Source organism: Myripristis murdjan, chromosome 10, assembly GCF_902150065.1.
Source record: "Myripristis murdjan chromosome 10, fMyrMur1.1, whole genome shotgun sequence".
In the NCBI taxonomy this organism is placed as follows: domain Eukaryota; kingdom Metazoa; phylum Chordata; class Actinopteri; order Holocentriformes; family Holocentridae; genus Myripristis; species Myripristis murdjan.
Genome location: NC_043989.1, coordinates 21,824,791 through 21,849,649, shown reverse-complemented (window position 1 = coordinate 21,849,649; position 24,859 = coordinate 21,824,791). Strand labels below are relative to the sequence as shown.

Below are 24,859 nucleotides of genomic sequence, written 5' to 3'. Positions count from 1 at the left end.
ATTATCATACACATTCCTCTCACTACTTAGCAAAGCACTCAATCCTTGACAAGGTCTGGCTGCCAATTAAGATTACTGTCTTGATCTGTCTCACTATTTCTCTCTCTGCCCTAGATGATTGACACTGGCTTTTCCTCTGTTACTTTTTGGCCATAGTAAACCTTAAATTCATAATAATCCTGAAGGAATGAGTGGCATTCTCTGTATCAGGCCATGCCAGCAGGTTGAAATGGTTCATTTTTGGCATATCAAATGAATAAATGACATCAATACGTATTAATATTCTAGTAGTCTATTTTTCCTAGTCACATATTAGTCTGTTTTTTATATGCTGCAAAAAAATCTGATAGACACCCCCCCCCCCCCCCCCCCCCCCCCCCCCCCCCCAAAAAAAAAAAAGGAAAATGACTTCTGAATGCAATCTGTAGAGTAGGAACCTCAAACAAATTTTATTATTTTTACATGTACAGACATGCACAGCAACATACATACAAGAATGAATCACCTGCATTTCGTAATTTGGTTTGAGAGGTTGCCATTATAAAATAGTGGAAGACAGGTAACAGATTGGAGCTGAGGGGTGGACAATAACATTTATGTGGTACCATTTGTGACATTTCTACTGGAACAAAAAAGTGATCCCTCTCTCTCCCTCTGTGTGTGTGTGTGTGTGTGTGTGTGTGTGTGTGTGTGTGTGTGTGTGTGTGTGTGTGTGTGTGTGTGTGTGTGTGTGTGTGGAGAGGGAGAAGGAGAGGGACCCTCCTGGCAGGACCCAGACAGATAACATTTCAGAGTTCATTTCCTCGGGTCTGGAGCAGAGAAAAGATCCCAACAGTAAAATATTATCCGTCTTCAGCTCCTAAATATCATTCTTCCTCAGGCAGAAGTGGAATCTGGAGGATATTGCCCTTTTCTAGACACAAACCTCAGCAGCCTCCATCCCTCTCTCCTCCCTCTATCTGACACTTCCTCATCCCCCCGTCAAGTGTTGGTTTCATTGTCTCCTTCTCCCTCTGCTGCCGTTCCCTCACACTGTCATTTCAGCTGCTCTCCGCCTTCGTCATTCTCCTCTGTCGCCTCTGAGGACTCCCCGCTCATTTCTCTCTGTTGTACGATCATCCTCCATCTCTTCTCTTCCCCTCTCCTCTAACTCTGTCAATCTCCTGCTATTTAATAGGAGCCACTCATCACACCTCTACCATCACTTTCTCTCAGATGATTGCAATATGTCTCTTAAGCTCTCTCATTTCTCCTTTTGGTCTGAGTGCTTCTTCTGACATATTTGTTTTCACTGGCCCTATATCTGTAAAGTGTTCATGTACACTCAAAAAAATAAGTCATTGGATAAACGTAATTTAAGGATGCCACAAATTTCCATCTAACCTAATTGTGTACAATCGGTCTATACTGATTATGTTAATTGAATAAGAAAGAGATTTGTTGATTAAATAACATCTAATAATGTAAATACAATTTAATTGGCTTTAATAGATTTAACATATTGTTCTTTCATTAGCATTACTATCTTAATTTAAATTACACGAACAAGATTTTAATTTTTTTGTATAACAAAACCTTAACTTGTTGAATGAACCAGTAAATTTCTATTTCTAGCTTCTAGTTTTCAACTTGTTGCATTAACTAATTTTTTATGGTTTTATATCAACCTTGTAAAAGACTGCATGCACAAATAGATCAATTCAACAGTTTAAATCAATAAATAAGCTAAACAGCTCTTTTCAAACATTTATTCAACACTGCCAATAAGAAACCATTAAGGCAGGCAAATACATCTTCTGCAACAAGCAAACATTGTGCCTATAGGAAAAGAAAAGCACTGATTATGAATATTCTAAATGTTCAATTTCTGAGGATGACAAGGTAAATACAACTTAAATTGACCCAGAAGTGTCATGTAATGTACTGAGCCACAATTGAGGCAACACAGTAACATAGCAAAAAAAAAAAAAAAAAAAAAAAAAAAAAGCCCAGAAACTTTCAAAACCATTAGCTGACATTCAAACAGTCAAATTTCACATTGACATACAAGGCATAAACAGAAACAATACACCAGCCTTTTGACATTGTATTCGGGCTCTTTAACCTGTCATTGAGGTTAATGCAAACTGAAAAGTTGACCATGTCTTCAAGTCAGTGGACATCAATGAAAACATAAAATGTAAAATTTTGTTTTTTTTTATGTATTTTTATAATATTATGTGTCTAAGTGCCAACACTGCCTGAGTTATTTAAAAAAAAAAATAAATGAAAATGCATAATCAAACAGCTGAAACAAATGCAAAAATAAAAACATTTGGCAAAGGTTTAGCCAAACTTTTATCAGCCTCTGCAGCAAAAGTGGAGCTTAAGCAGATTAGAGAAATGATTTTTTTCCCCTTTTGATAAAAGCATTTATATTAATACAATGTCAGCTCTATTTTTATAAATCAGGGTGAGCATGTGTATAGCATGTATGTTTGGGGGGTTCAGAAAGAAGGACTAGCACGTTTGAGTGCTGAATGATTTTTTACTGCTTTACTGATTACTGCTCAAGGGATGCATTTCCAACACACAAATGATTGAAACGCAGATTTTAAGCTTTAACAATTAAAAGTGAACAATACAGCCTCTTCTAGGCTTAAAAAATTCAAGTCAAACAGTGCAACCTTTAAAATACTTTTCGAACCTAATGTGAACCATACAAAGATAAGTCCAATGGGCAACTTTCTGAGCACACAGGAATGATTTCTCTCAGTCTTTTAATGATCCCTCACTCCAGCAGTTTGTTTTTCAGAAATTGTGCCTTTTTTGACAGCCTCTGCCCATCCAGATTGAGAAAGATCTTCTGCAGGACTTCGAAAAAATAACTAAGCTCTTGGGGGTAGCTTAGGTTCAAACAGTATATTAGTCCAAACAACAAGGCACAAGCTTGGGCAACGCTGTCCAAATCACTGAGTACCTCCATGCCTTCAATCAGGACACCAATGTCCACTGGGTCATCCTTGGGATCTCCACCATCCTCTTGAACGACATACACTCCCATGACAGTCTGCTCCATGGACGTCTTTGCCTCAGTGTCTGTGTTCTGCAGGGAAACATGCAAAGGTCTGTTCAACAATGTGACAGGGTAACCAAGCAAGTTTTCAGTGTGTCTACAGGTACCAGAGTCAAATTTCAAAACATTTTTATAAGCCCAGTTACCAACTGTCTAATTTGATTCAGCATTGCTGTTAAGTGCCAGTAATGTTACCTGTTTTTACAGAATAAAAAATCAGGGATGCAAACAGCAAGACCTCAAAAAAGAGAGAAGTTTCTGAACCTCCGGGTTGGGGGAGGGTACTGTTACCACGGATCTTTTGTAGCACAGAGGAGATATGTTGCTCAAACACTCGGTATGTGGTGTTAGTGTATGTTTATGAGTTGTAGAACATAATAAATTATCTTGAAGGAGTAGATGTTTACCAGTAAGCATGACTCCAATAATTTAACAATATGTTAAATTATTTGTTTTAAAAATGTAAATTACTTATCAAACAGACCTACCAATTCAACTACCAATGAATGAGCAGTAGTATGCATGTGATAACACAGACTGAATATGAAAAATAAGCCGAAGTGATACCTCTTCTCTGAATAGACAAGCTAAGCCAGTGTGCTGCTGTTAGCCAGTGAAAATAGAGCGGAGTGGCAACTCTTCACTTTGTTAGACAATCTATGTCAGTGCGCTGCTGTAGCCTGGAAAGTTTCTCTGCCTTTTGGCTCCTGTGGTGCCGGTGCAGTTGTTATTATGTCAAATTCCAAGTTAAAAATAGATTCCGTTTTATTTGGCTAATTCCACGATTCCGTCCGCAATTCCGTGATTGTTGATATTTAACTTTAATAACTCCAATGTTAACAAAGTTTATGAATACATAAATAAATAAAGAGAGGCAAACATCCTCAAAAAATGAATGTCAAGCCCTGCTCTGGACCTGAAGGACAACATTTGAGTACCACTGACCAGATATTAGACAGCACACATAACAGCTACAGTGAGCAAGTGTTTATACTGACAAATAACTCACCTTGTACTCCTTCACAAGTTTCTCGGGGTCTTCATTCAGGTAGGCGCACAGAGACTTGAGGATGCATGCTCGTCTCACATGTATGGTGTCATTCTGAAAAGGAAGGTTTAAAAATTTATTATTTATAGTTATTTATTAGTTCAGTTTACTCTGTTAGAACAGGCTAATAAGTTAAGATCATTGTCTAATTGTATGATGGGGGCAAAAAATACCATTTAAACACATATCTACTTCGCTGTATTACATACCTGAGAGATGGGTACCATGAGACTTTTGATTTTCTTCCCAACCACTCCACCTTTGTGCTGATAAATTTCCATCAGGCGTGTCGAGTGCTGGTCAAGGGCAGCAAAGAACTTTGGCAGCAAAGGCACAGTGGATATGCGCATGAACTCTCTACTGATCTGAAAAACATTAGAAATATAGTTATTCACCTCACAAGAGAGGAACATAAATTACAATGCAAGGAGAGGAAATGTTAAAATATTACATTTATAGACATTTAAATATATTTTAAATCTTGTATGTATCATTACATTCTTGTGTTTGTGTGGAAGTCAGGCAAAACAAAGCACAAGGTATTCACCTCTGTCACAGTGAAAAGGGCTGGCCACCTGCTTTTGAAGTCTGCAACCAGAGGTTCGCCTTGGATAATTTCATGCCTTCGGTACGAGAAGGTCTTCTCCATTTTCTCTGTCACTACCTGGTCATTGTTTCGCTTCTTGATCTCCGAGAGCAGTGCAACTCTCTCCTTTTCAAGGCTTTCAGTTGTTTCTCCCTTTGGATGCTGTGGACAATAGTTCACTTCTGCTCTTTTTGGTTTCTTGACATTCAGTGCTGCCAAGGCTTGAGGTTTGTTCTTCAGTGAATTTACTGTCACCTCTGGACATCCCAGGGCTCTGAGCTTGGTCCGAAAATTGGCCATTTTATATTTAAGGCTAATTTTCCACCCATAACATCCATTAAATGATCCCTTTTCCCACAGGCACGGATGCCTTTTCACTAGGGCTTCTGCAACATCATTCAGATCATTATCAGTTGGGTAAGCTTTGAATTTTAAGATCTCATCTCCCAGTCGTTCCAAAATGTGTGATTTGAGTTTGGGTGGGAGGCTGAAGCTAGTTCCATTTGCACTATACTCAGCATTGGCCTTCTCCAGCTGAATTTCAGCATCATAGCTGAAAACAGGGATTGTGAAAACACTTGGCCAGGTTGACGACCTTGTTGATCGCGTTGAATCAGCAGAATCCGGGGAAGAAAAAGGCAGTGTATCTGAATCTGTGTCGACAGAGGAGACTGATGAGGAATCTAGCAGGCCCCGGTGTTCTTTGGTGTGTATTATTTCTGTGTCCTCTCTTTCTGTATCATTTTGCATGAAGATCACTTTAATGGTTGCTTTGTCTTCTATTTCTGACATTTCTGACAAGTTAATGAAGTCATTTCCAAAATCTGAATCCTGATACTGAAGTCGTATGTCTCCTTGTAATCCAAAATTCGTCTGGATGATCTGGCACAATTCTTCTACTGAGTCTGGAAACCCTGAGGGCAAAATTAGTTTCCTGGCATCATTTTCACCAAGGATGATCCTCAACTTGACTGTCTTGGCCATTGTGTACCTGGCAGGAAAACAATAAAAGGGCAAAAACAAAACAGAAAACTGATAAAAGGCCAGTATAAAGACTTGAACTTTTTGTTAGACCATCAACTATACTACATGTTTCAAACAAAACACCCTTTAAAAAAAGACTGTTTTGACAACTGCCAATTTTAACTGTTAATCACAATAACAGAATTACAGTGGAAGTAACTAACTACATTTACTCATGTTACTATAATTGAGTATCTTTTTGTTTACGTGTAGTTAGGAGTATTTTTTAAAGTCAGTCATTTTACTTATTCGTATTATTATACGTATGTGTATCCATTACAGAGAACAAACAATCCATGATAGATTGTGGAACATTTCACAATAAAAAGCTCAGTCAGCAAAGATGAAAAGAGGAACATGCTTCTACTTTGTTGGTTCTACTTTTTGTCTTTTCCAAGTTTCTAATAATGTGGATTAAGTTTGGAAAAAAAGGGAAAAACATCTGTATGTTGACCTGGATGAGAATCATGTAGACTCAACCATGATATTATGCACTTCCTCTACATTTGTCACTCACGTCTACAGGGTCCTCACTTCAATTAAGTGTAATGTCCCTTTAAAAGCATGTAGCATGCAACCTGTTCTGTCCTCCTTTTCTAACTGCATGGAAAAGATCACAGCTAACAGTTACTGTTTGGAAAAAAGGAGCTCAGTCACTTTTACTGCCAGGACATTTGAAATGAGACACTTTAGATTTTTATAGCAGTACATCTACATATGTAGAATATCAACAAAGTAACAGTATGTCTACTTGAGTAGCAATTTGCAGTACTCTTTCCATCACTGCACAATAGTTGGTAAGTGTTACATAGACAGAGAAATAGAGACAACTAGAAAAGAGAGAGACAGATAAAGACACAGCAAGATTAAGAAAGACCAGAGGCAGAAGATAGATAGGATATAAGTAACAAATGAATAGACAGACAGATATAAAAGAGACTAACTAAACAGAGTGACAGAAACACGGACTTGCTCAACTTACTAGTCCTTTTTCCCCAGTGGGTTAATGTATCTCTTCAGCGTAACCATACGCAGGCCGCCTACTGAATAAGCAGCCAACGGATAGTCATCCACCAGTTGTGCATGCTCAATCAAAACAAACTCTTGTACATGTGATGTGTTAAGTTCAAAAGCTCTGAAATGCTCTCTATACCATGCTGACAGCTTTTTAACAATAAAATGCAGCTTGTTTTGCAAAATACAGATCTGGAAGATTTCAGCAAACTCAGGTAGACCAAACTGATACCCATGGACTACAATCATTCCTCTATTGTATTTCATACCATTGTATGACACACTTTTTGCAACATGAATATCAGTCACATCGGGTAATCTCTGCTTAATAGCACATGCTATGTCACCATTAATAACATTAATTGGTAGTGATGACACATTTGTTACCTCCAAACGTGTTCCATGGTCAGAGGAGTATAAATGAGAGGCAATCATGAGCTGATGTTTTCTGGCAAGTGTGAGAGGTATGTTTCTAAAACAGTTGGTGTGCCGAGCAACTTGTTTAAAAAAACTATGTTTTGCCTCAAATCTTACCGTCCATTTATGGACAAGAGGCCCAAAGAGGCGAATCATTTGGGGGTAGTGCTCCAAGTAATGGTGTTTAGGGAGAAGGCGATTGCCTGGAAAAAGCTCTCGGTACCTCTGACGATGTTCCCTTATTTTGCATTCAAGATACGAAATTGACTCATCAGAATGTACTGGGGCAAGGACAAGTTCTACTATATCTTTGAGATCCAAAAGAATATGCCATGCAGGTTCATCCTCTGACACAAGTGCACCAACAATGAAAGGCAACAACCGAATCAAACACCAATTTTCGTGCACATTGCCTCCAATATTTTTTTTGCTGAGAAAGTATACGGAATTACCTGAGGACAATTTGCTTTATCTCCCCACTGGTATTCAAAATGTTTGATTAAGTAGTTAAGTTTTTCTAAGGAGAAGTATTTCTTACTAATCAATACTGCAAAACAGTAGGAAAGCTCCACTGGTATGATGCCCTCAAACAGGTCATGGGCTAGATCAGGAGGATATCCTGTGCCGACATCAAAATGAGACAGATGCTTACTTAGAACACATTCCCGTTTCACTCCAAAGCAAGAAGCTGCACGTTCCTGCGCAGACTTAACATGAGCTTTATGAACTTCCTGTGTTCTACATTTGAACTCATCAGCAGTCTTTGACTGAATATCAGACTTATTAGCAGTGCAGAATCTGCATATATATTCACCTGTAAAACTTTCTACAAATCCTGCCAGTGCATGAGCACCAAGGTTATCTGCTATAACACAACTGACAGTACCTCTGACAAACTCACTCAAGTGGCTGATGAACACACCCTGTTTTTCTAAGGTTACAAGATCTTGCACAAGTGGATCTAACACTTTTTCATAACCAAATGTTTTCAAATCCTCTGATTTGCAAAGCACAGCCAAATAAATGGACGAGAGAGCAGAATGACAACCAGGAGGCAAATTTCCGAGGACCCAATACACACCACAAAGCTTATGCTTTTTACGTGATGTTCCGAGAGGGTTACACACCTCAAACTCGTCAATGTAGAGTGTTATTGAGATTCTCAACTCTTCTACAGCTAGAAAGTTATTTCTTTTATAGTGTTCACCATCACGAAAACAACTATAAACACTCTGACCACCAGGTAAAATGTGTCTATTTTCTTCAGCTATCTTTTGTTCAATCACTTTATCCAGGAACTGATTGTGACTCAATATTTCCTGCAACAAGTGCAAAATAGGGATGTACTGAAAAGACCTTTTTTCCTTTACAGAAAGGTAATGCTCAACAGCCTCTACTACCCTAAAATTATGCTTATAAAACTGTTTTCTTTTAAAAGACGTGGCAAGAGGACTGCACTTGCTCAAAGCTTTAGTCACAGGATTAGAAGTAGACAAAGACTTGACAAGGTCTTCAATGACAGCCTCGCCAACATCAAGTTTATGGCTTTCAAAAATTTCAGTAACTGTACGCTTTGTGACTGGAAAACAAGCGGAGCTTAACAAAAAATGTAGCACTTCCAACAACTCATCAACTGCTGTGCTTGGAATATGAAACAGGTTTTCCAACTTTAACAATATTAAAGCTAATTTCTGCTCAATTAGCTCTGGCAGGTTTTCTGTGGGACCATCATCACTGTTTGTTTGTGATTCTATGTCATATTCAAAATCTTTCACATCAGAATACTCAGGTCTCACATCATCAAAGCTACCTGATGTTTGATTTGAGTTCGCAGATACAACTACACCTGCTTTAAAATCCTTTACTGTGTGTGGATGATGCTTCCTGTTTTTATGGGTATGAAATGTACCATACACATTTGTCTTGAAGGTGCAACCAAGAAACACACAGCTAACAGACTCATTGCTTCGAAGATGGGTTCCAATATGAGTAAAAAAATCTCTCTCAGTGGAGAGGTCAGAGCATCCACATAACTCACATCTAAAAGAAATTAAACTGGTAGCCCTCTGCGTGTGTGCTGGATGAGCTTTATATATGTGGGTTGTAAGTCCACTATATGTCCTAAATGTGCATGGACAATTCAAATATGCGCATGGATAGCGCTGGAGTCCCCCATAGTGGTGATGTAATTTATAATGCTTAAGCAATTTGTACCTACTGCTCTCTTCTATTCCACAGTCTCTGCACTGCCACATTCACATCACTGGAAAAAAAAAAGATATCATATTAACCAATAGTAAACTATATCAATAACAGTAATAACAGTAATTAACTTTAAATTTCAGCAAACATATATAGTATATACTATATACTGCAAACTTACCATGTACAAGAGAAACACAGTGTGTGTGAAAAGTCATCAAGTCATCATTCACAGTGTGAAAAGCTGTGTGGCTTCTTATTGCTGCAAAATAAAGATTGGGAAAAATATAAATACATTTTTGTATGATTCTATTATTTTTACCTATTCATCCATTCATTTTCTTATTTCCTATTTATTATATTACAGCACACTTAATGTTTATAATTGTATATAGGAGTGTATATATACACTTTTCTATTTTATTTTTATTCTTATCTTATTTTACTTGCACACTGCTGGAGTAGTTTCCATCACATTTCACTGCTGCTGTACATGTACACTGCTGCATGTGGCAAATAAAAATCAACGGCGCTGGCCAACACTTGTTGCTGCCATTTCGGGTCGCGGTAGTCTCTCTCCTCTCTTCTGCTCTGCGTTTACCAGGGCGGGGCCCAGCCCCTCCATACACACACACACGCGCACACGCGAGGAATGGAGCAGAGGAGAGACAGCGAACGTGAATGGAGTTACCGACAGCTACGCTCGTTAAGTTACTTTAAATGCAATAAAGGCTTCGCAAGAGACCCCCAAGGCAAATACTCCAGTGTAACGTTAATGCGTGAACAGCAACAACACACCAAACACAAAACGTTACATTTCATAACGTGTTGTACTGATAACACGAGGCTGGGGGCGGATTAACTTGCCGCCCGCTCCGGACTTTGAGAAACCCTGGTATATCGCTACACCAAACGGTAGTTTAATTAATAACTAATCGCAAAATGTTGGACAACAGTTTAATTGATTGACTGCAAAGGAAAAAATACATAGATATCACAGTACTCACGGTTTATGTCGAGGTTCTCTAGCCACTGCTGCAAACACAAGAACCGTCCACCGTGTCTTCTTCTGCGTTCAGGTTCTTCTAGGCCCGCCAAGATTTTGCGCGCATTTCCATGTACTTCCGTATCCGATTTGAAATGAGCATGCGCAGTAGCAACAGTGCCACAGTTGTTGGCTTGAGGTATCCAGCTTTATTTGGACCACCTCATGATGATTTAATTGATCCAAGTTTTCACTAATTTACATTCAGCGAGCAAAAATAGATAATTTCCCATGCACAAACAAAATAAATATATTTATTTTGAACATATTTATAGTATGCAAGTCAGACAATGCCCTTGGTTCATTTTTTTGAGTGTACACCTCATGTTCACTTTGATAGTTAATCTCTCCACAATCTACTTTCTCTTTTCCTGACTCTTCCCTATTGACTGCACCCTCTCTCCATCTTTCCTTCTCAACTCTCTTAAGACTCTTCACTGAGGCCCAAATTGAGTCTTTGTTTCTGTCAGTGTGACCCAAATTGTTCTGGACAGGCACAGCACAGCTGCTCGTGTCAGAGGTCCTTTTGTTGGGCAATGAGTCAGAAAGCCGTGGTTGAAAACACTCATGTACTGAGAGGTAGACAGACAGTGGGACATGGCACACAGGGACAAAATGGCCTATTAACTGTCTCTCTGTCTTTCAGCTCTACAGCAGGATCAGCCAGGCTTAAAGATGTCAGACATGCTACCAACACCAGAGCCGCTCCAAAGGCAGCAGAGAGGTTACCTGGGTCACGCTGTTACGGCAGAACTGAAATTGATGTGCAGTCCTACGAATGATGTTGCTGCCGTCAGCAGAAGAAACGTAGTATCTCCAAATAGTAATATTTCACAGGTCAACACTCACTCACTCTTCATTTAGACGTGTGAATCACACTTTCACTTTAGGAAATTTTGAGTGATTCGTACAGGTCTGATGTTGCCCAATTCAAGTGTAATTTCTCGGTTAAAAAACTGTTGGGGCCATTTACAGCCGTGGTAGAGTGAGACATACATTGTTGTCATAATCGAGCCAGAGAGATCATATTATATTAGCTAATAAGATGAGAAAATGGATGATAAAATTACAGAAACTGCGATCGATGTTGTGTTAAATAAATTAAAACTACAAATGTTCAAAGCAGAGCAATGTTATGCACTGTTGGCAAAAAAAAAAAAAAAAAAAAAAATATATATATATATATATATATATACACACACACACAAACACACACATATATATGAGAGAGAGAGAGAGAGAGAGAGAGAGAGAGAGAGAGATTTAGCCAGATTTAGAGAAAGCGATAAACTTTTCCTTCAGCTCAGAGTTAGATCTTCTATTTTCTCTTATCACACAGTGAGAAATAATTTTTCTATGCATGTACAAACACTAAGAAACAACCTTTCTGCAGAGGGGATTGCCCACAGAGGCATAAGATTACACAAATAGAAACAAACACATGGATCCCTAGACCAGGAAACAGAGAAGTCAGCAGGTCATCTTCTGAATAGATATAAATGAGCACTGCACTTTATTTGATCATACCTTCTGGTTTTCTATTCTTTATTTGGATTCTCACCCCCTCACATCACCCCCAGCAGGAAATCTAATCCCCACCTGCTGTTACTTGTAAAGACAGCTTCCTCTCCATCCGAACTCTTCCTCCGGCTGTTGTACAGAAAATCAAATTAATCACCAGCGAGGAAGGAGGAGACAAAGGAAAAAGAAAGGCAAATAATATGAAAGAGAATCACAGCTTTGGTGTGCAAGGTTGGCATCTTATCAGAGTCTGTTCAATTCAACACATGGTTCTTGGGTGGGCTGGGGGCAGAAAAAACAACAACAAAAACATGCAAGTTATTACTGGAGGACACATCTGATCTTAGCAATAATAATGTTGCTGCAAGATCACACAGGTAAGAAGTCTACACAGCCTATTTCTGTACAATAACACAGCGGCTGCTGTTCATATAGGTGGCAGCAGATGCCTGAGGATTATAAGCCTTTATTATAAACACACACAACAACCTGTTACTCCTCTTTCATATCAACATATAGAGTAATGTGTGTGTCATTGCGCAATTTACACTAGCATGTAATCGCATATTTAAAGAGAACACTGCCCTGAATATGGCTTAACAACAGCATCAACCTGGACGGGTGGCAGCCTGAAGGTTGGACAGGAGGGATTATAACTGTAAGGTTGAATAGTGTGAATTATGTAACAATTGGATAAATTGGACATGCCATTTTCATCTATTTGTTTGAAAAAAGTAGCTGAAGGTCTGAGAGGAATTTAAAATCCAGTTTGATTTTTTTTTCCCCACCTGCGCCACACTTTTAAAAAAAGCAAGTGGGTGTAAAGAGCGAGAAAGAGGAGAGGGGTAAGGGTTTAGACCAGATTGGTGTCTCACATCTATATTTACAGTGGAGAGATACAATTTTATAACCAAATGACATGCAGTGTGTTTAGCGAGGTTAAACCAGGCTGAACCAGGTTTAGGCAAACACATTTGTGCTTAAATGTGGACAGTATAACCAATATTGTTGTATTTCAGAACTAGATAGCACTAATTAACTCACAGAGTGGTTTATTTTGGATTTAGGGTTAGATTTTGGTTGGTTAAGAGAAGCTTCTCTTTATAATTACCATGCAACACACAGCAGAAAAATTAATAAATTGGGGATTGAGATGCTGAAAGGAAATGTGTATATCCATCAGAGCTGGGCGATACATCAATATTTTTTTATGTTGATATTGTGATAAGACTAGGAATTGTCTCAGATTTTGGTATTGTAATATCAGATAAGGGATGTCTTCTGTAAAGGGATGTAAAGGGATGCAGTTTTCAGAGCTTCTCTTACCGGTAGCTGCTCTGTTATTTGCCTCTACCTGGTTGGTCATCATTTCTGACCACATTAATAATGATTGTTTTTCATAAATGTAACTGTGAAGAATATTTTGTGTCAACAGTTATCCCTGCAGTATCATCATAACATTGATAATGAGGTATTCGGCCCTTTCAATCTCAAGTGACTGCCTGTATGTAGCTGTGTAACTGTGTGAGAGAAATGTAAAGTAAAGAAACCAACTTGCTGAATTGCTCAGTCAATAAACAGAATTGAGCAAACATTTTTCTTTTTTATGTGCTTTTTTCCGCATATGATTTTCCACTTACAATAAAAGCAGGTCCAAACAGTCTTTCTTAAGCTTGAGCCCACGGTGAGTTCATCAGGTTCTTTAAACCATCTACTGGCCTACGGTTTCAGTCTCAATAAGGAGAACATGCTTTGGCTTTATGCTGAAAATGTATACTGCTGGTGTATTTTATAGTAGTGCAAAGCATCAGTCAGTTACCTATTACAAGTTAATATGGCTCCATCAGATACACGACTTGTCCACATAGATGATGGGACTTGACATCCGTGTCCTTTCTAAAGCAGCTCATTGAACATGGTCAACTCAGCGTCCTCAGCATGAGTGCAGTAATAATCACATTGTATGAAATGTCCTGGATTATGATATTCAGGCCACTTATTACTTTCTGTTTATCCTCCTGAAACTGCCTGTGTGGCTCAATCAGCTGTTGGTTGCAGATATCCCTCTGCAGGTGTTACAGATCACTTTTCATATCAGTTTTCCCAAAACTACCATGTAACCACAATTCAGTCTTGTCAGATACTTTGCAAGTAAAGGTGATGAAAGTGATGAAACAAAGTTAAAGTCAAGTTAAGGTCAATATTTTGGTCAAAGATCCTGATTTTGAGCTCCATATTGCATCTCTTGATTACTCAGTTAAATACATAAGCCATATGGATGGACTTGTTTCTGTACTTTTTGAACTGTGCATGTAATACTTCTTGCCACAATGTGGAAAGAAGATGGGTAGGATTTATACTGCTAAAAAAAATGTCACGTTTGCTGAAGCTACAGCACAAAGGACTATATGTAGTTGGTGAGCGCTACACTGTAAAAAGACCTCTGGAAAAAGTCTGGTTTAAAATCACATTCACACCCCCCTCTGTTCCTTGACATAACACACACCCCATCAAAACTGAAGCTAACTCACAGTGAAGGATCCAGGAGTAATGATTCAATCACTCGCAATATGCTCTGCCACTGACATTCATGTTACTTGTATCCAGAAACCCAGTGGCTGGGTCTTTTATCTTCCTTGTGTGAACATATCAAGCACAGACCACAGTAAATTCACCTTTCGACTCAGATTTGATTGTGCACAGCAACAGGATTGTAAGTGTTGTGTTGCTCTAGCCCAATGCCTCATGCTGAGATATGAATTTGAGTGGTTCTCCCACCCAGTCACCTTTACTTAAGAGCCCATTATCCTGATTCTTCTCAGCCAAGGAATTATCCATTCCCTAATGACCTTGCGTTTCAAAACATATCCCCCCACTATACTTTGACACACTCTGTAGGTTTGCACTTGTTACTGTTAGTGCAACCAGGTGAGGTTTGCTTGTTCGCTGCCTGTTGCACACTTGTCTTAGGTACTGGCAGTTTTCATGTTCCTGTCTGATAAATGCACCATCCCACCACTGTTCACTGTGTCTGAAGCAGTGGGCTCCACACTAACGTCTTTACCTGATAAAAAAAAAATTTGGATTAGCACTGCAGTGCGTGGTCTTGGGTTTTGTAGACAAAGAAAGTTGTACGCACATTCAAACAGACCAGAGTGGGCCAGGTGCTGGATAAAAAGACTAAATATAGATAGAGTAAAAATTGTAGAAAGTCCTCTGAATTCTTAGACCTCACTGATACCCCTTTTCCACCAAAGCGGTTCCAGGGCTGTTTCGGAGCCAGTGCCTGACTTAGCACCGGTTCTTTGGTTTTCCACTGCCCAAGCACCAGCCAAACTGGTTCCAAAACGGTTCCAGGCAAGCACCAACTTCAAGCAGGGGCTAAACAGGGGCCAGAGAAAGAACCGATGATGCGACCCACTACGTCATTGGTGGGCAGGGTTACAGACCCAAACGGGAGCAGCGAACGCTATAAATGTATAGCTAAACGTAGTCGTTGTTTGTTCCGACCACTAATACAACGGGTAGCCAGCAATAATTGCATTTTTCGCCTCTGGGCCGCAATGTAGGCTTGTAAACACACGAGCAGTACTTGCATCGCTACGATGGGTCATCCATGTTTGTTATTGTGATTCCGAGCGAGTGTCTTGCACACCCACGTGATCATGTTTTACGCTGACGTATTGACGTGGCTCTGACTTGGCTCCGCTTGGCTCTTGGCCGATGGAAAAGCAAACCGGTTCTTTGTTGGAACCAGTTAAGCACTGGCTCTAGCACCAGCACCGAGCTAGCACCAGGTGCTTTTTGGTGGAAAAGGGGCATTAGAGACTAGTTTCCTGCTATGTTTCGACTCCATTTCAGTTTTTTTTTTTTTTTTTTTTTTTTTTTTATGGTAAAGTTTCTCCTCCAAGTGTCTACCTACATGTCAGTGCCCATTGCATTACTGAATAATATTAGACAATTCCTTTGTGAATGATGCCTTCACGGGGGGATAAAGCCAAGGGATTATGAGGTCATTGATTCTTGCCCTATATGTACCTGTTATTTCCTTTGCCTGGTCATTTGTCTTTGGCTTTGCAGCATTTGCCAGGAGATATAGTTTTTTCTCCATTCAGTGAACGTTGTTCAGCCATTTTATTTCCGGTCTAAATTGCAAACTGTCAGCAACAGGAAGACAATGGGTGGCCAGATAAGTTCAATTGACTTTTCATTGTTATGAATCCAAAAACAAACCAGTCCAACCCAATCCGATTTGCTGTGCCAACACCCTGCGTAGGCAGGCCAGAGTTGTCTCAGCCTCAGCCAAAACCTAAGCTAGACACCACAAGGCTTGACATGATGCAAATATGTGTGCCTGCACATGTGTGTTTATATATGTGGAAGAACACATGTTGAAGATGTACAAGAGACATAGAAATGGTAGAAAGCATGATATAGCTTTGCTGTGAAGCTATGTGAGTCATCATTGTGTTCTCTATGCAGAGAGCCATTACAGCGGAAGGTGTCACCATTAAGTGGACAAATGGCACAGGAGGAGGAGATGAAGAAGGAGAGAGGAGGAGAGAGTAATGGAGGGATGGAGGAAGGCGGGGAGGAGGTGGGTAGAGATGGAATCATGGGGAAAAGGAAAATCAGTTGACGTGTGGCAGGATGGAGGACGAGATGCCTGTATAGAAGAAAGCTGAAGACAGAGGGAGGGGGGGACGAAAGATAGAAATTGAGAGGGTGAGAGCAGAAGAAGCTAACAAAAGGAGAAAGAGAGGGAGAGGGAGAGGGAGAGGGAGAGAGAGAGAGAGAGAGAGAGAGAGAGAGAGAGAGAGAGAGAGAGAGAGAGAGAGAGAGAGAGAGAGAGAGAGAGAGAGCTAACTGTACCCAGGAGGAGGTGGTAGTCAGCAGCCAGACAGACAGTCTGTGTGATTCTCACACAAGCTATCGATCAGAGGGTCAAAAATGAACCAGTGCCTCATGGTTGAGAATTATCCTCCTTTCCTCCTTCCTTTTCTTTTCACTCTCTTTAAGTCAGTCTCCCACACTCCTTCGCTCCTCCTGTCTTTCATGTCTGTTGACTCAAATCAATGGAGACCGTCTGGGGAATCCGCTGACCCTCAGGTTTTTCACATGCACATATGCACACTCTATTATGGACTGTCTCTTGGTGGGAATTTGGTCTACACATAAATACACACACACACACACACACACACACACACACATAAACAAACATCTCTTATCCATGTAACAGATGACTCAGAATGCCATTTTCACTTCAGTGGCAAATCTGCTGCCTCTGTCTCTGCTCCTCTTAAACTATAGCACAAATTTACCAATTTTAGACACTTTCTCTCCACAAGTCGCCTTTATTTAGCTGCTTCATCACTAACTCTATCTTAGTTTGTCTTTGAGAAAGCAGTGACACTGTGTTGTGCTCCAGTAGGATGAAAGAGGGAGAGGACTGGAGAAGTAAAGCGAGGAGGAGGTGGAGTAAGGTGACACTTTATAACAAGGAAACAGAGGGAGTGAGAAATAGACTGAGACAGTCTGATAAAGACATGGGAGGAAGACTTAAGGTCAGAATCATCAAAAACGATAAAAAGGTGTGTTTGACTTTCCTTGCTGTCATTTATCAGTGCTCTGGAACAGAGTCACAAATCGCAGCAGAGCCGGAGACCGATCCAGGGGCAGAGGTGAAACCCTCAGGAAAATTTTTGAGCTCAACCCTGTAAGAAAGCCAGGCAACTTTACACCCTGCAATTTGCTGTTCTTAATTTACCTTCCACTCTGACAGTACCCAGTGGAGGTTATTCAAGAGCACAGACAAAAAAGTAAATCACCTTTTGTATTTAAACTGTCTTAGGTCTCACCGAATCATTGCCTAGATGAAAGCAGAAAGTAGAGGCAACTGTTTGGCTGGTGTTAAATCAGAGGTGCTGTTTGAAGTGACAGTGAATTTTAATGCAAACTGATAAAGATTAGACTCTGATAGGAGGAACCTTTATGACATGAATCTTTTATAAGCCCAATGGGAGAATCAAAGAGAGAGAAAAAGTCAAAGTGGAGGTCACACTGAGTGACAGGTGAGATAGAGATTGCACACACACACACCGCACACTGTGACAGAGCAGCTAATAGTGCAAACAGAGGTGATGTGGTTATAATGACTCAGTTGTGTGATTCAGGCCAGTCATGATGTGCTGCATTGTTCTGAGACAGATTAACAGTGTGGCCAATGCCAACCTGAGGATTCTGTCACCTGTCACCTGCTGGCTGTGATATCACCATGGCAAACAAGGGAGCAACACTGCTACACTCGCACAGATTGGCTACACACTGTATCTCACAGGTCCCTCAACAGTGAAATTTCTTTGTCTCCTTTTCCCCCTCATCTCGTAATTTCTATCTCTCCATCAAAGCCTCCGTCAAACTGGAAGTCTCTGGACTGAAGGAATACCATCTAAAAATAGATTCATCAGTATGGAGGCACATTAAATATCAATGAGAAGCATGAAAACTCATAAGCAGCATAGTGAGTATATTCAGCAAATTAACCAGTGGGACCTGCACTCACCACATCTTGACAACCATGTGATACCAGGTGCTCATATTCATCTCTATGCAGCACTGTTAGTTAGGCAGGATATGAAATACAAAAGACTCAGCACTGACAATAAAGCTGTTTATTCAAGTCACTGCTTGATGTTCAGTGCAGCCTCCCTTCACTTCCATTTGCCCTGTCTCTATTCCATTTTCTAAAGCACAGCCAAGTTCACAGCTGGAGGTTACAGCGCAGTTCATGCTAACACATTCCCCTTTTTGGCAATGCTGTTGTCATAGGACACACCCCTTTCAGCCAATCAGCAGGGAAAATAACTGCGACCTTTACCCGCGACCATCCTTCCCACCGAGTTTTATGATGTTACTTTGATGTGTTTGGAAACTAACCCTGTCTGTGCTAAACCCCACCCACTACCACACACCCCTGAGGCTGACAGGCTCAAAAAACTAAAAACTTACACTGTGCTTCTTTTCCAACAGCCTAGAAAAGGTTATGTGAAATCAACTATAACTATATACTATAACAATAGGCTGTAATACACGGCTATGTTTTACAGCCTCCAGATCTGTAACATTAATAGAAAAGTGTTGAAGATCACAGTGCAGCTCAACAAAATGGGGGAAATGCTGTAAACTGCTCATATATAATATAAAATACATTCAGTTGCAATAACCAACTATCTTTTTGCCTTGTTGAAAATAATCCACGTCACATTGCAGACCAGCATTTGCAAACATTGTAGTCAACCATCTGCATCAAACATGCTGTTAGATAGTTGGTTAAAATAATTCATAATTGCTCATTAGCTACCTGCTGACCAGATCAAGAATCCAGATTCAGTCTTGGACAGTGAGTTGGCTTCTTTTCATTTTGCTGGGGATAAATGCACATAGCTCATTTTGGCAATAGAAATTGGAGGTGTGGAAATTTCTCGATTCTAGGATGCATCGCGATGCAGACGTGGATGATTCTGCATCGATACAGTGACAAAACATAACTGTGTGACCTGTCTTACAGCTGCTATGTGAAAACGTTATCTTTTTCACACTGCAGTACTTCCACCGTGAGCTATGTGTTGCAAATTGTGGTCAGCCAAGTGTTTCTCCTACAGGCTGTTCATTCATTCATTCATTTATTCAGTCATTCTAAAGTTGTTAATTAAGTCATTAATGAATGACTTAATTAATGACTTAAGTCATTGATATCAATGGGGTACTAATGATTTTCATTCTTAATCTATGCAAGTGAGTCTTGTTTTGCTGTCATTTATGGTCATACTAGTTTCTGCCTTCTCTGCTTTCAGTGTTTCACCAAGGGCGTTCAAATGCTTCCCCCCACCTACCCAACCACACACACGCACGCACACACGCACACACACACACACACACACACACACACACACACACACACACACACACACACACACACACACACACACACACACACACACACACCTTCCTGCCAAGCAAGTACCAAGTTCTAAACAAAAAGCAAGTTGATTTATCTGACTGTGTGTATTACTTGGTGTAGCCGTGTGCAGTAATATAGCTAATTGACGATGCAATACTTGAGATACATGGTGCAATCAAATTGTTGACAGGTGAATTGCAGTTGAATTGAATTGAGGCCAGTGAAGATTCACACCTCTAATAGAAACATTTACACATTTATAATTTGATTCTTCATCTCACTGCTTATGTTGAGGTCTCTCTCCTGTTTTGCAACTCTAAACTTGCCCTGGCATTTAAATGGGTAGGTGTCAATCAAAGGGAGGTGTGGAAAAAAATGAATTTTAACTTCACAGTTGTTTCTTTTAGAATAAAGGAAGAAATTTTAGTTAAATTGTTCCCAGCAGTAAATTAAAGTTATTATTGATTTTCCGTGTTTCTGAAACTCATTAAAATGAAGTTGGCTGTTAACTTTATTTATTTAATTCTTTTATTTAAATGCATGCTTATTTTTAGTATTAGAGACTCCTGAACCAGTGCCCTGAATCGTTTGTGCTCCCTGCCAAATTTTCCCTGCTCCCTGCTTGGATTTATGCAGGGAGCACCCTTAAGAGCTGTGCCATTAATTCCAAGACTAACTGTATTACCATTTGTTGCAACCTAACGATGAGGGGTGTGTGTGTGTGTGTGTGTGTGTGTGTGTGTGTGTGTGTGTTTGTGTGTGTGTGTGTCTGTGTGTGTGTGTTAGTGATGAAGGTTTAATCAAAAATGCTCCACTGGGAGAAGGCAGACACACGAGAAGAGAGGAGAGCGAGGAGAGAACAAGAACATTTGTGCTCTTTGTGTGGCTGTCAGACACTGTTGCAAGGACAAATTTAATTTAGCCAGGGGATTTAGCCCATTCAGTGCCTGACTTTGCTTTGCGAGAGTCTAGCTTCCTAACTTGCTGTGAGCTAATGGAGTAGCAGGGTTAAAGAATACAGTTCATTCACCTTTGCAGTGCCAAAACTGCACATCTTATCAACTTTAACTATGGAAAAAATACTTTCATGGCCTAATGATTTCATATCAGACAGAGGGAACCTTACTTACCTTACTAATGAAAACAGCTAACTCAAATAGGCATTCATTTGAATAAATATATTTGTGTATCTAGCTTTCTATTGGCACGTTGTAATGTCCTAGCAGAAGTAAAATAGAGTATACTGCTAGTGAAACTGTGGGATTTCCACTGTGTAGATGGAATAGTGTGCCTTTAAATACAAGGTCACACGTGATGTTCAAGACTACCTGGGAAAGTCAGGGTGGGCAAGGAAACCCCAGATGTTCATCCCTTTAAAATGTTTCGTATTGCTTTTCTTGAATACTGTCTTCATCATCCACCAGGCTTTGAAAATTCCTAAAAGTCTGTAACAGTAGTAGAGTTGAGTTTTAGGGGTTGCAGTTTGTACAGTAAAACATTCCAGTAGGGCTTAATGGGCTTTATTTCCCATTGTAGGCTAACAATATTGTCCCGTTATGGTCGCCTTGCAAGACCAACCAAATGTTTGAGCTGAAATAACAATAGTAATATAATCCTTGGCGTGCCATGCTAACAAGCAAACGGTTTTCTAGGCACTGTTACTGCCGTTTGTTGAGGCCAGTGGATGGTAATAGGTGCAGCTGAAGAATCAAACGAGGGCTGAGGAATAAAAACTCATGTTCTGATTGGGTTGTCCCACTCTCAATTATTAAAGTAGCTTTTACCCCCCAGCTAAACCGCTGGTTTGACTCAGGAGAAATCGACTGATTGGCCCTCTCTTTGCAGAACGACTTAAGAAAGCACTCAAGATTTTCACACTTTCATGATGTTTTCTACACCCAGTGATGACATTAAAACATGTTTTAATGAGATATTACATACTTGTGAATTGTGTGATTTGATAGGAACAGACAGGAAGAGAGAGAGCGAGAGAGACAGAGACAGACACAGAGAGAGATTTTCTGCCTCCCTCTGCACTGCATACAAGGCTTATCTAACTAAAGTTCACTCAGTCCAGAAGGTGTAAAGTTGAGGTAGAGAGAGAGAGAGAGAGAGAGAGAGAATGATGGGTTGGATGACCCCGAAGGCCTTGTTCTTATCTTCTCGTCAATCTAATTATAGTGAAAAGGGGAAAAATGAAAATAGCACCGAGACTGTCTGGTAGGATAAGAGAGAGAGCGATAGAAATCGAATGTCAGCATAGAAAAAAAAAAAAATCAGAGAAATCAAAGTTGTTGTCTGGAAGGTTTTGTTTGGCAGGCAGAATGAGTGAGGAGAAGGACTGAATGAACGCTAAATCTAATTAGTGAGGATGCTTAAAGTCTCGATGTGAAGACAGCTTGCAGAGACAAGGAAGATAGGAAAGATGACAGACTGGTGCAAAAGGAGGAGAGGCGCAGACTTTTGACTTAATGAGTTTACACTCATCCAGCTCATCTGTCCTTATATCAACTCACCATGACACATTCTTCCTCATGGCCTCCAGGCCTCAGCGCTCCTGCGTGCATTCACACACAAACTCATTTTTTGCCCCTCTGCGGATACATTCATCTTTTTCTTTGGAATTAATCATCTTAGAGACTGATTGTCTTTTCCAAGACAACGAGAGACTTATAGAACCAAGTGTACACCAACAGAGAAAGAGAAAGAAAGTCCGGGACAGAGAGTTGGGTCATTTGATGCAAACAGAAAACCCAAAGGAAAGAGCCAAACACTGGAAAACAGCCCATCGCTGCAGATCTGAAAATAGATCTTCTTTACAATCCTTTCACTCTTCACACACTCTCATCTAGTCCTTTCAGTCCCATAGTCAAGGTCTCCGTAAACCAAACACAATTATGGTTTCCATCAAACAAAGATGGAGAGGAATTAGATAGACACTTGTTAAGTCCCTGTTCCCTTCATCATTCAGCTCTAAACTAATGAAGATAAATGAAGAGCTTCCATTCATGTAGACACTTTACTTTTAAATGTGCCTGCTGAACATCTCCTTTTTAAAGGCCCTTTAGAAATAAGTGAAACAGATTTGGAGGGGCACAGTTTGTATGTTTGTATGTTTGTACACATCTGTGTGTATCTGATATTTATTTAAGTCTATGTATATAATACTTAAAGGCTGGCAGGCATAATAATAGCCCACAGACACCAACAGAAATACACATGAAGGTACACAAGCAAACAATCATCCAGTTATCTTGTGAATTCATAAAGCTCTACACATAAATGTGCATAACCAAAGCTGGGCGGCATGTGTGCCTTTCATTCCAAATGCAAGATTAAAGTTCATTCTCTTTTCTCTCCACTGATTTGTTATTTCATTGCTTTTCTACGCTTGTGACCTTCAGTTACCCACACTCACTGCACCTCAACATCTTATTAACTTCTGTTTCTCTCCCTATTCTCCCTCACATGTCTCAAATACAGACATGTACAGTACAGAGAAAACCTACTTGACACACAGTTCACAGTGGCACTAATGAATGATTTTTTTTTTTTTTTTTTCAATATGAGTAACAAGAGCATTTTACTGTATGGCTCTGAGACCCAAAGTACTGTGGCATCCAACCATTTAACAGCACAACCCTCTCCCTCTTCTCTCGAATTTGTGTTTGGGACTTTAACCAGAGAAACTGAGAACAGTAATGCTATTCATTCCTGCAGCGAGCTGACATTGTGACTCTTGGCAGCCAGACAGTGTTTGGGGTGAATGTGTTGCTGCATGCACTCGACTGTTGTTTTACTGGCTGCGGTGGGAATTTTTGCAGTATTTATTATTCCATATCTCTCTGATATGCAACAAACTGCCAAAGTGAAGTGGACAGCTGAACAGCTGATGGCAAGAGTTGAGTGACACGAGTCAGGCACTGATGCAATTAAGGAAGCCACGGTGAATAATCTTGCTGGATAAAACATGGATATAGTGTGTTTCTGCCTGCGGTCATCTGGTGAAAACAACATAACAACTTATTTATTGCAATATAACTTAGAAATTTCAGTTACAAATGATTTCCCCCAAGACTAACCATCATTTTGTCAACTACTTTGAATGATTTGACCAGAAAATACAATTAGCTTCACAACTCCTAACAACTTTCATATGATTGCACACATGGTCAAATTCCTCCCACTGCTTTCCCATCCTGGCCAGACCAAGTCTGTACCCATAATAATCCACCCTTCCTACGCTGCCTTTCTTTAGGTTGCATTTTTCCTCCAGAATCTCTCCATCCATCTGCTGAAATCCTATTTTCATGACAAACAGTAAGACACACACATTCGCTCCATCACTGCTCCCTATAGCTGCCATAGGAAGGAAGGAAAGACGAGAGGCAGAGGAAGAAAATAACATAAGGAAGGGAGAAGAGAGTTTGAATTACAGGAGTGTGAGGGATTGCCAGTGTGTGTGTGTGTGTGTGTGTGTGTGTGTGTGTGTGTGTGTGTGTCTCAATGCATACATGAAGAGAACAGATGTGAAGTCAGCATGTGCTGTCACACCAACACCATTGCCCTCAAACCATCTTGGTGTGTTGTAGTGTATGCTGTGGGCAAAGCTCTTCTTGAGTGTGTGTGAGAGAGGGAGAGGGAGAGGGAGAGGGTGAGGGGGAGAGGGAGAGGGAGAGGGAGAGAGGGAGAGAGAGAGAGAGTGTATTTGTGTGTCTTTGTTTCTGGCATGTTTTCTGACATGTTAGTCCCCTATGATCCAGAGGGCAGCCTTGGATCCTCAGGCAGCGTTTTTTTTGACTGTTTCTAAGTTGTGGCTCATAACCAAATGGGCTGCGTTTTATAAAACGCCCTCAGCCAAGTCAGCATCTTGTTTTAAATCTCTTATTAAAACCTACTTCTGTGTAAAAAGCCTTTGCTTAGAGGGACTTTTATTCCACAATTTTTGTTGTTCAGTTTTAGTGTTTTATCACTTTCATCTCTTT

At 40.1% G+C, this 24,859-nt stretch overlaps 1 protein-coding gene and 1 long non-coding RNA gene across 2 annotated transcripts in view; one reads left to right on the top strand and one right to left on the bottom strand.

Moving 5' to 3' along the window:
* Positions 1 to 11,492, top strand: part of LOC115366687 (uncharacterized) — a 123,160-nt gene extending 111,668 nt beyond the window's left edge. Inside the window, exon 3 of the long non-coding RNA XR_003928854.1 lies at positions 11,037 to 11,492. This is a non-coding gene — a long non-coding RNA (uncharacterized LOC115366687). The remainder of the gene's footprint in view (positions 1 to 11,036) is intronic.
* On the bottom strand, positions 1,993 to 10,425 carry LOC115366683 (uncharacterized). The gene is made up of 7 exons (XM_030062249.1): positions 10,353 to 10,425; positions 9,527 to 9,607; positions 9,358 to 9,406; positions 4,651 to 5,680; positions 4,313 to 4,468; positions 4,065 to 4,157; positions 1,993 to 3,085 (listed from the first exon to the last, which is right to left on the bottom strand). Exons 3-7 carry the CDS (start codon positions 9,396 to 9,398, stop codon positions 2,771 to 2,773), a joined length of 1,635 nt encoding a protein of 544 aa, XP_029918109.1. The 5' UTR covers positions 9,399 to 9,406; positions 9,527 to 9,607; positions 10,353 to 10,425; the 3' UTR covers positions 1,993 to 2,770.
* Positions 11,493 to 24,859: the final 13,367 nt, after the last annotated feature.